Source organism: Mustela lutreola, chromosome 1 (assembly GCF_030435805.1).
Source record: "Mustela lutreola isolate mMusLut2 chromosome 1, mMusLut2.pri, whole genome shotgun sequence".
Classification (NCBI taxonomy): Eukaryota; Metazoa; Chordata; class Mammalia; order Carnivora; family Mustelidae; genus Mustela; species Mustela lutreola.
In genome coordinates, this window is record NC_081290.1 from 244,747,609 (window position 1) to 244,759,828 (window position 12,220).

At 38.1% G+C, this 12,220-nt stretch overlaps 1 protein-coding gene and 1 pseudogene across 1 annotated transcript in view; both read left to right on the plus strand.

Annotated features, from left to right (window-relative positions):
* The window catches only part of PDE3B (phosphodiesterase 3B), a 182,370-nt gene that overhangs the window by 128,188 nt on the left and 41,962 nt on the right, over nt 1-12,220 (plus strand). The window contains exons 4-5 of the mRNA XM_059136918.1: nt 977-1,119; nt 7,900-8,006. Coding sequence (XP_058992901.1) covers nt 977-1,119; nt 7,900-8,006 — 250 coding nt within the window. The remainder of the gene's footprint in view (nt 1-976; nt 1,120-7,899; nt 8,007-12,220) is intronic.
* LOC131822841 (U4 spliceosomal RNA) lies at nt 5,976-6,055 on the plus strand (annotated as a pseudogene).

Below are 12,220 nucleotides of genomic sequence, written 5' to 3' on the forward strand. Positions count from 1 at the left end.
AATTTCTTTCTTGAATTTCACATTGAATTTGTCTCTGCTTTTGGGAAAGAATACAAAAAGCCTGATACTACTCAAGAAAAGAACAATAGCCATTTATGAAAAGATAATTAGTAAGGAAAGGGGAGTCATAAGAGATAATTTAATGTAAATGTCTTATGTATGTGTTAAGAGACTGTATGGACCTAAATTATTGCCAGAAAGGATTATGTTCCACAGAGGACGTTTTCACTGTGAGTCTAACTCACTATGAACCTTTACAAAATCAACATGCTTGGGAAACTTAAACATAGGAGATATTTATCTCTGAGATGGTTTCAGTGTTTGCTAGTGGGGGAAATTCAGAAGAAGTCAAGACTGTTTTATGTAAATCTCAGTAAAACACCTATTCAGTGGTTGAAAAAATAAATAAAAAAGAAGACATTGGTTAATCGATATTTGGACCAGTTTAGAATATTTTTAAAAATTAAGGTAAAATATTAATGCTAATGGTGTTCTGAGTTTAATTGCTAATTGGAAAGATAGCTCTGAATCTTTCAGTTTCTCCAGGTTAACCCTATGTACATTAGCCTTATACTGAAAATAAAAAAGGTTTAGTATATAGGTCTTATAGTCCCTGATCCAAAGCTTGAACTCTGTAGTTGATTTTCAGGGTAAATCTTTCATATTAGCCTTTGAAACTATCAAGTATTTATTTCTCATGAAATGAGGGTGTAAAGTGTATAAAAGAATAAAGATCTTGTTAAATTGTAGGGAGTTCAGAAATCATTTTTTGGTGGGAGGAACACTAAATAGAACAACAGTGTAGAATGTGAAATTTGGAGTCAATATGAGGTATTTTGAGAGTAAAATGTTTTATTTCTCTTGTACATGTTAAAGATAGACTTTGTATTGATATTTTCACATGTTGTCTTTACGAATACATGTACAGCGTAACTGAAGGGGTGACAGTCTTAACCATTGTTAAATTATTCAACAGGGACTAAACAGTAGGAATGGCTTACCAGCTCCACAGCTGAGGAGGAGCTCTGCAACCTCAGGTCTGCCTCCCGCAGAGCAGCCTTCTTCAAGGTGGGAACGCAGTAATGGCAAGAGGCCACACCAAGACTTTGGCATTTCAAGGTAAGGTCCCCCGTCTTTTAAAGAAACTTGTGTCAAGTACATCCATTTTGTCTCTGTTGAATGAAGTCTGAAATAGCTAAACGCAGAAAGGAACAAGTTGAAGTACTTTAGACGTAGGACAGCGTGGGTCGTAATAAGGCATGATAGAGAGACTGATTTTTAAAAGGAAGCTAACCTACCTTCTCCAGAAAGTGAAGTACATTGGGTACAAGGCCTGCTGAGGCCTTAGGAAGTCAGGGAGGCAGTTTAAGGAGGATAGGGTCAATCTAGGACAGGGCAATGGGAAAGCTTTAAAGTCAGTATCAGTGGCCAGTATGGAGGCAATCCTACCCATCTAGTGCGCTGTGTTGGAAGATGGGTTAACAGAGTACTGACTAGTCAGTTAGACGAGGAGCAGCGTTCTCAGGGCTCATATTCCAAGGCAGCAAAACTCTTCCAAACGCTGCTCTTGCTGGAGGACTGAGACGACTCATACATTCTGTAGTCACTTGAGGATTGCCTTGGAACTGACCCGTGCTAATCCTGCACATGAAAGGCATCAGCAACTGGGAAAATGCAGGGCCTGGAATTTTCTGAAGGTAAATATACCCATATACCCTCATCGCAAAGGATTCAGTGCTTTGTTTTTTAATAGCCAGGAAACATAGTGATCTCCTGTGCGAGTTACCAACTTCTCTTTGTCACTCACATCTGACTGTGTTAACAGACTTGGAAGTAGTTTAAACTTTCTGTTAAACCACTGTTGTTACTGGGCACGTGTGTACTTCATGAGCTCGAGCTGTGTAGTTGCACATTTGAAACAGCAGATGGCAGGATTGGATCATATGGATTTGTCTGTTAACCGTTAAGTATTAAGGTTTATATAGGAAATAGGATCAAATAATTATAATGTTCCAGATTCTTGTGTGATTTTTTAATTTGAATTTTTTATAATATATTCAAGTAGATGAAAACCTTTTTTTAATAAAAGAAAAATTGAGTGAAATGGTATATAAAATAGGAAAAGATTGATGTATAAAAAGTATAGTCCCAGGAATGCAGAGCTTGCTGAGGACCTAAACATGACAGTTATGGGTTTTGGGGGGCTTTTTTGGTTTTTGTTTTTTAATGGAAGCAGGATATGGGGAAGTCAGCAATGATAGGAACTGAAAATATGATGTATTTCTTAACCATAGGAAGTATCATCTTGAGAATACTGTTTGGTTTAAAAAAGAATGATGAAAACGATTGCTTTTTAATCTTTCAAAAATCACACTGATGTAAAAGCAGTACACTTGAAGTTAAAGAAACACTTGATACAGTGAGTAAAGGTCACTTTTATCCTGCTGGTTTAAGATGATTGATGTTAAAATAGGACACAGTCCAAAGAAAATTAACTCTGAGGAGTGTTCATTTAAAAGTAAATTGTTTACAGATTTGATATCATTACTTAGCTCTCATTAAAACAAAGTCATATGCTTCAAAAGATTTAGAAACTTGGAGAATAAAGTAATTCATGGTATTATGCAACATCTCCTCGAAAGAGGTAAGGCTAGAAGTAATTCTTTTAGAAGCTGTAGCTTCTCAGTAATAAGTTTCTAAGTGTACTTTGGGTAAGGAGTGTATGAAGCATTTACAACCATTATCCCTTTTGAAACTCAAGTTTCTAGGTCAGTGCCGTCCAATAGAAATTTCTGTGATGGGGGCAAAAAAAAGGGAAGAAATTTCTGTGACGATGGGAATGTTTTCTTTCCGCACTGTCCAGTAGCCCCTCGCTACGTGTGGCTATTGATGACTTGAAGTGTGTCTGGTATGTTTAAGGAACCAAATTTAAATTTCATTTAATTAATTTAACTAAAATGCAAAGGGCCACATAGGACTGTCATCTAGACCTGTGTGGCAACCATATTAGACAGCACAGCTGCAGATCTTTCATGTATGGTAGTGTTTGCTGCAGGAACCTTTAGGCTTTAGTAGTTTTAACCAGAGAGATTTATGAATCTGGAATCATGAGGCATTCATCTTGACTTGATCAGAGTACCCCAAAACGGAGGTCACGTGCCCTGCATTTTTGCGTCTTGCTTTGAAGGCAGCCCTAGATTCTGATGATAGCTTCTCTGACTGTGATTTAAATGACCCTGACTGTGTTTTTGACACGGTTCCAGTAGTGAACCTCTCAGTCCCTGAAGCTCTGACCGAAACGAAATTTCTCATCCCTCCAGGTGCTTTTTCATGTTACTGTTTTTCTGCCCTTATTTTCTGTCACACTGGTGCTACCCTCTAGTTTTGTGGTTGCTTTAAAAAATGGATTTAGCTAGAAAACTTGGTGTTACCTTGCGTCCTGGTATCTTATCTTCTAGGTACCGGTTGTCGGGTCTGTGTCTGCGCCTCGTTTCCTCTCTGCTCCCTTTTCTCCTTTATCACTTTGCTGACAGTTTCGTGCTTTCTTGACTCCTCACCTGGGCGGCTTTCCTCTCCATTGGCCTCTCCATTTGTCATATCCTTCACCGCCTGATCCATCTCCTAGCCTCCCACCACAAATCTTCCTTAAACAAAACCTTGATGACACAGTGTTACTAGTCAGTAAGTTTTTGGACCCTTTACCAATGCCTCTAGAATAGTACCTAAATTCCTGGCCTGGGAGTTGAAATCCTGTTACTCCCTCCTGACAAAGCTGCACCCTTACTTGGAATGATTAAACAAACTAGAAGACATGAACAGTCTTGCAAAGAATGAGAAAAGAAAAAAAATGACTTGGAAAGCTCTCTAGGTAAAAACAGCAGTGACTGAGTTAAACCCTTCCTTGAACTTTTTCTGATAATTTTGTTTTTAGTTTAACTCATTTGAAAATTAAGCTGACTTCTAGTTTCCAGCCCACCTTGTTTGAGTGAAGAGTGATATAGGATTTAATCTTGCTTTTCTTCAAGCTTTGTCTGGAGAAAAAAGCCAAGTGTTATAAATCTTAGGATAGCTAAGATAAAAGGAATATAAAGGAAGAAAAACCACAAGTAAGAAGAGTTACACTATTTGAATAGCCACTGTATTACCCATCTGAAGAGTTTAATTACTCTTCATCTCATACAGAATTTGAAATTTTAATAAAGAGGGCCATTGCTTTACAACACCAAAATACATCAGTCTTTCCCTATTTATCTGAAACTCCAGTCAAGTTTAACTATTTGCTATTCCCTCTAGTTATCTGCTTCTATGCATCCTGTTCCCCCCCATAACCCCCGCCTCCACCACCATCATAGTTGTTCTCTCTCCCTGGACCAGGTCTTCTCACTTTAAGACTAACACCCTGCTTTCCTCCTCCCTTGGTTTCCAAGGAGAAGTGCTCTGTTTCACTTCTGAATCTCCTTAACACCTTTTCTTTGCCTCTTTTATGGCACTTTCACTTTCTACCCTGTGTTAGTCATTAATGCTCTTCTGAGGCCTGCTCAATGACTGTGATGAGTTTGATTGCATTAAAATGGATCTTTGAGGATAAACAGCTCCTGAACAAATGTTCTGCAGGGAGTATGGTGTCCATATTAGATTATGATAGTGGATGCTTTTTGCGGACGTTTCAGATGAAGGTTCTCTGGTGAAGAAGTTCCAGGAAATGTGGGATAATGTTTTCTTGGGTTAGCTGACAATTAAATTACCCATCTCTGAATTTTCAGTGTTAGTAGCTATGGTTAAAAAATGGCTAAACTTGTATCCTGGGACTGACTGCTGGGACCCATCCCTCCCTATGGACAAACAGAGCATGTATTTAGAGCTCAAAGCTCACTTCCTCGGAACAGACTTTCCCTGGGGAAAGATAGGCAAGTCTTCATTTTCCAAAACTGCCTAGGCTTTCACCTGTGTAGGCTTTTCACCCCTACACTGAAGAGACTTGCCTTTAACCTGTTCCTCAGTTCATCCTTCATCTCTATAAATGCTTTGTAATTCGGTCTAAAAATTTGGTAGGAACTATGTTCCCTAAATAATGTACTAGGGAACCAGCTTCTCAATTCCATGTCTCATAATTTACTAGAGATTGATACCCTCTTTGTACTGCTGAGATTCAAGAGGGCTAATGGTGTCATCTCACTCAGTTTCTTGAGAGAGTAGCTCTGTGAATCTAGGCATTGGATAGCCAACACGTTTGTACAGCTTCTCACACATGCCCACAACCACACAAGATGATCCAGACCTTATCAAGGTCATTTGTGTTGGTTGTCTAAAAGTTAGACTCTTAACACATGGCTTAATTCTGTGACCATAACTTTTGACAGTCTCTTGTAATGATTCCCAAATCTGACTTCAGTCATTCTCTAACGAACTATTAATAAACCTTGAGATTCCTGTCCTTTTTGTCGTCTGCCTTCTTCAGTGTTGTTTTAGATAATCTCATTGGAGTGTACATCTATCTGGTTGTAGGCCAGGAATTAATGAGACAATTCTACAACTCAGCTGAAAAACCTGTAATTTGACCTGTACCTCTCAATTCTCAACAGCTAACTGAATGTATAGTATACTTAATTATTAGAAAAGCTTGAATCAAAGTAGGAGACTGTGGAGCAATGCAGTGTGTTTGTTTTGAAAAGGAGAAGTCCTTTCCCTGTTTTGAATGTTAACCAGGGAGTAAACTAAGAGTACACAGATTTATGTTTGAGTATATCCCTGAGTGGTATTCTTGCTGTGCCTTCCTAGTCTTCCCCGACTTGACATATGAGCAGGGAGTACTCTGATACAAAGAATGATTGAGCTTGAGCAGAGACATGAGTTTATTGGGTGGTATTATTTGCATATTGCCTCTTTTTGTGACATCATCAAATTATCATTACTACTGGCTTGAGAAAAAAAATACGATAGACTCTAAAAGTTAGATGTTAAAAGTTCTTACCTCACGCTTTGCGTAGTGGCAGTATCGTGGCCAATGAGGTTTATCCAAGGCGCAATTATGGCTAATTGAAAAGTTCTTACCTCTTGGAGGGAAGGTGGATGAAGGGATGGGGCAATTGGGTGATGGACATTAGGGGAGCACTGGGTGTTACATGCAAGTGATGAATCACTAAATTCTACCCCTGATACCAAAAACAAACAAACAAAAAAGTCCCTACCTCTAAATCTCTTAATTTTACAGATTGAGAAACACAGAGTTAGAATCAGAATTATTTCATGGAAGGTGCGGGCAAGGCCTTTTAAAAACAGGTAGAAAGTAAATGCTTTCTCCTGTTAGAGTGAAAAGAAATTAGAGGTTGAATTTTAGATCTGCCGCTGTGAGTTTTAGCTGTGTGAAAGGGGAGACATCACTTAGCCTCTTGAAGCCTTACCTGTTAAATAGACTAAAAAAGATAAAAGTATGTACACTACCTAAAACAATGAATGTTACATAATAGATCCTTGAAATAGTGCTGCTGTTACAGTTTTTGTTAGTGTCAAGAAGGAAGTTTTAAGGGTTGCTAACTGGTTTTACATGCCTTCTCTTTTTGTAATACAGAATTTTTTGCTCCCGTAGGATTATAGAACAAACCACATTACTAGAAAAATGTCCAAGGAGACCCTCAAAGCAAGAGTTAATGAAAGAAAAAAAGCCTACTCGCCCAAATCTGGGGAGCAAAAATGATTTGTTCTGTAGGAAATTGAGACTAGGAACCTAAAGAGAAGATCATTCGCTTATTCCACAAGTATCTGTTGAACATATCGATCAGGCACCGTGCTATTTCCACCAGGAATTTAGAGAGATGTGTTAAAGCCCCAAAGAAAATGACAAAATAATGAGGGAAAATTATCGTAACCAGTGAAATTATAATGCGCTATGTGTAAATGTAATAGAGACATGAACAAAAACCTTTTAGGTCACAGAGAAAATAGGCCTTCCTTGAGTCATGGGGTATGGAAGTACAGAAAAGATGAAGCAGTTGGAGAAGAGCTTATTGAGATATTAGCCTCCACTAAAAAACAGTGAAAAGTAGAGAATCTGGATTTGTCCTTGAGCCTGTGGCAAAGTGTCCCCATGAGGAGTCGACAGAGGAAAAAAGCCTAGTGAATATCGAAGAAAAGGTAAAATTTATGGTGTACTTGCTACATGCTTGGTTTTGGAAATCTTCCAAATATGTAATCTTAAATTGCATTTTACGTATCACATTGCTGTAGTGTGTGATTGCCTACCTGTGTTTAATTTCTTTGTAAGAGCTCTAAAACCTACAATAAATATTTCAGTTATAGGAAATGGCGGTAGTTAATGGATAATCAATAGTTGTGAAGAGAGGGAGCAGGAAATAGTGAAAACTGTATGTATTAGGCCAGTGATTCTCAGTGAGGTCCTGGGACCCCCCAGTGTTAGCATCACCTAAGAACTTATTAGAAGTGAAGATTACTGGCCCTGCCCAGACCTCCTGAACCAGAAATCCTGGGGATAGAACTAGCAATTTGTGTTCTAAGAAGTGCTCCACGTGGTATTGATAACCTGCTTTGTACCAGTGTTTAGCAAATTACAGCTTTCGGGCCTAATGTGATCCATTACTGTTTGTTTGTTTGTTTGTTTGTTTAAATTACATTGAAACACAATCATATTTATTTGTTTATTAGTATTTTGTGACTGCTTGTATGCTACAATGGCAGGGTCGAATAAGTGCCAACCTGAAAGTTTCTACTACTTGGTTCTTTACAAAGAGCATTTCTGGCCCCTGCTTTAGGCTTTAAGCACTAGATAGATGTCTAAGCTCCGATTGTATAAGCAGATGTTTCCTAGTTGAACTGAAGATCATGAATAAAAAAGAGGAAATTTCCCATGTTTAAAATTTTTAATCTGTTATCTTTCCCTTTTAGTCAAGGATCCTATCTAAATGGGCCTTTTAGTTCAAATCTACTGACAATCCCGAAGCAAAGGTCATCTTCTGTATCCCTAACTCACCATATGGGTCTAAGAAGAGCTGGTAAGAAACCATTCTTTATAATTTAAATGGGGGAGGTCTCCAAGTGTATGGTAGTGCACAATTTTTTCATTATACATTTAGAGCTAATTTCGAATACCATTTTATACGTCGTAAATTAACATGACTAAGTGATTTGGATTGACTGTTAGTTGACCATTTGCTCATTCTTTCACAACACTTTATGAACATCCACTATGTACCAGGCATTTGGTTAGGCACTAGGGATTCAGGAATAAAATACACAACTACTTAACCAAGTTGAAGATCCAGATTCACATATTCAGAACAAGGGAAAATTCTATGGCAAGGGTATTCTTTCGCAGTGTGGCAATTACAGAGAGAGAAAAAAAAATCTTGCTGTGAGAGTGGAAAAAACCTAATAATATCCTAGTAAGTTATTCTAATAGAATTTTTCCCATGTATTTACTTATTTATTTAAGGTATAATTGACATATAACAGTATATTAGTTTCAGTGTACAACAGTGATTTGATATTTGTGTGTATTGCCAAATGATCACTCCAGTGAGTCTAGTTAACATCTGTCACCATACATAGTCACAGTTTTTTTTCCCTGTGATAACTAAGCTCTGCTCTACTAGCACTTTTCAAATATACAATCCAGTATTATTAACTGTAGTCATCATGCTGTACATTACATCCCCCTGACTTATTTTATAACTATAAATTTGTTCCTTTTGACTTGCTTCACCCTTTTCACCACTCCTACTAATTAAGGAATTTTCTTTAATTCAAAAGATTATAGAACACTTCAAAATATTTTAGATGAAAGATACAAATACAACATAGCAGTAACAGAACAACACCGATACCTACTTTTAAAGTACATTATGTCTGGCATTAGGGGCAATGGAATATACATACAGTTACAAAATTCTTTTATTTGTAGTGTTTGGCATAGAGCAAAAACCAATAAAACATGAAGAGGCAGGAACGTGTTATTGATAAGAAAAACTGACACTAGAAGGAGACCTATGTACAATATTGATGTTAGATTTAACAAAGTCTTTAAAATAATGATGGTTTAAAAGAAATAGAAGGGGAGATGGACAAAAATGGTTGGATAATTTTTTTTTTTTAAATTTTTATTTATTTATCAGAGAGAGAGAGGGGGAGAGAGCGAGCACAGGCAGACAGAATGGCAGGCAGAGGCAGAGGGAGAAGCAGGCTCCCTGCTGAGCAAGGAGCCCGATGTGGGACTCGATCCCAGGACGCTGGGATCATGACCTGAGCCGAAGGCAGCTGCTTAACCAACTGAGCCACCCAGGCGTCCCATGGTTGGATAATTTTAACATAGAACTAGAACACATAGAAAAGAACTAGAACTGGGAAATGCAGTTGATTAAATTAAAAGCTTCTAGGGTGGTTTGAGAACAGATTGGACACGACAGAAAAGGGTCGTGAACTTGAAGACAGAAAAATAGAAAATATCCAAACTGAAACAAAGAGAGGGGGAAAAATATAGATAATAGTATGGCTTCTGGTTCTGCATGTTAAGGAGCCCAGAAGCCATCATTCTGTCCTAACAAGTAAAAAGCTGAACAGACTGAAAAATCAACTCTTCTAGGATCTGTGAGAGAGATGAGGACACAGGGCAACTAGTCCCACTAAGAATGGAGCCACAGGTAAATACAGGAAGTAATGACTTACTGGAGCAGAGATGCACAAGGGGAAACTTGGAGCCACTGCCTAGAATCAGTGCTGGGGTAGGGAAGCCTGAACCGTGCTTGGCAAATTGCTGGAGGATAACTCTGAGAATTAAAAACCCCAGGGAGGCCCAGTCGTAACGAGCTCCCCCACCCCCCAAGTTTGTGAGATTCACCTCTGGGAGCTGAGAGATTTCCTCAGAAATAGCGGAGGGGTGCCTAGGTGGCTCAGTGGGTTAAGCCTTTGCTCAGGCCTGGCATCAGGCTCTCTGCTTGACGGGGAGCCTGCTTCCCCCTCTCTCTCTCTGCCTGCCTCTCTGCCTACTTGTGATCTCTCTGTCAGATAAATAAATGAAATTTTTATTAAAAAAAAAAAAAAGGAAATAAATAAATAAATAGCGGAGAAAATGCTTTCATCAGGGGTCAAGGAAAAGGAACCATGCTTAAATACACAAGAGCACTTTCCTCTTCTTAACAAGGCTGCCCTCGGGGCGCCTGGGTGGCTCAGTGGGTTAAGCCGCTGCCTTCGGCTCAGGTCATGATCTCAGGGTCCTGGGATCAAGTCCCGCATCAGGCTCTCTGCTCAGCAGGGAGCCTGCTTCCTCCTCTCTCTCTCTGCCTGCCTCTCTGCCTACTTGTGATCTCTGTCTGTCAAATAAATAAATAAAATCTTTAAAAAAAAAAAAAAAAAAACAAGGCTGCCCTCAGGAGAAACTAGTTAACCAGAACCTTATGGGCTGAGGATTTATCAGAGCCTAACTAACCTGTGGGAAGGGAAATACTCAACTTCGGTTAGCTCTAGTCATCCTCCCACCAAAGGGAGAGGCAAAACAAAGCAAAACTAAAACACACAAACCAAAAAACAACCTGAGAAACACTTGTGAAGTTTGTAGTCCTGCACACAGTCTCACGGAAAGACTTGAGATCTAATCACAGGATGTACAACACTTCTCCCCTCACACCTCACACCATTGCTAAAGGCCTATTTACAGTAGTTTCTTTTACCTGGTACATCATGTCTGGCTATCTATAAAAAATTGCAAGGCATACCAAAAGGTAAAAAACACCAAAAGGTAAAAATCCAAATACAATTTGGACAGAGCAAGCTATCAGAATCAGATAGGGATGTTGGAATTTTCAGACTGGGAACTTAAGTATGATAAATATGGCAAGGGCTCTATTGGGTTAAGTAGATAATATACAAGAATGGATGGGCAATGTAAGCAGAGAGGTGGAAATCCTAAAATAATAAAACAAAAATGAATACTCACAATCTAAAACACTATAGCAGAAATGCCTTCAGTGGGCTCATGAGCAGGCTGGATACAGCTGAAGAAAGAATCTCTGAGCTTGAGGATATATCAACAGAAATCTTCAAAACTGAAAAACAAAGACTGAAAAACTGAACAGAATATCCAAGGACTGTGGACAACTACAGAAGGAATACCAGAAAAAGAAAACAAGAAGGAACAGAATAAATATTTTGAGACAGTAATGACTGAGAATTTTCTCAAATTAATATCAGACACCAAACTGTAGATCCAGGAAGCTCACGGAGGAACACCAAACAGGATAAATATCAAAAGAATAATACCTGGTATATTGTTTTCAAATTACAGAAAATCAAAGATAAAAAATCTTTAAAGAAGCTGGGGGTGAGGGGAAACAACTTACCTATAGAGGAACAAAAGTAATTATTATATTAAACTTACCTTCATAAGCCATTCAAATGGAGTGAGACATTTTTAGTATTGGGGAGGGGGGGACAACACCAACTTAGAATTCTGTACCCTTTGCAAGCCTTCCTCAGACAAAAATTGAGTTGCCAGTAAACCTGACAAACAAATATTAAAAGAAATTGTTTAAAGAGAAGAAGAGTAATACAGATTAGAAACTTAGATCTCCAAAAAGGAGGAAAGAAACCCACTTTAAAAATAAAGACACATAAAGATTAAAAGTAATGGATGGAGAAAAATAGACCATGCTAACCCTAATGAAAAGAAAGCTGGTGACGCTGTATTAATTTCAGCCTAGACAGACTTCTAAGAGAGAAAGTTATCAGAGATAAAAAGTTATTAACATAACAGAAGATGTTAATAGTCTTTACCATATATGAGCCTAAGTAACAGAACAACACTTAAGAGACATATTGGGCCAAATTAACAGTATAATGTATGTATAAACGAAGTACCAAAGAGGAGGAGAGAGACAATAGGGCAGAATAATTTTCCAAAATAATAGAGGAATTAAGAATTCCTAAAACTCCATGAACACTAAGAAGAAAAGGAAAATCATAGGTTGGAATTTCAGCCAAGCCTCTAAATTATAACACAACAAGGAAAAAATCTCAAAAGCAACCAGATAGAAAAGGTTATTTTCCAGGAAACAACAGTAATATTGACAGATTTTACAATAGCGGGTATGAACTCAAAGGACAGTAGAATGATATATTTAAAGTATTGAAAAAACAAACAAAGAAGGCCAACCTGGAATTCTTTACCCTTTGAAAATATCATTTAAAAATAAAAGTGAAATATTTTTTTCATACT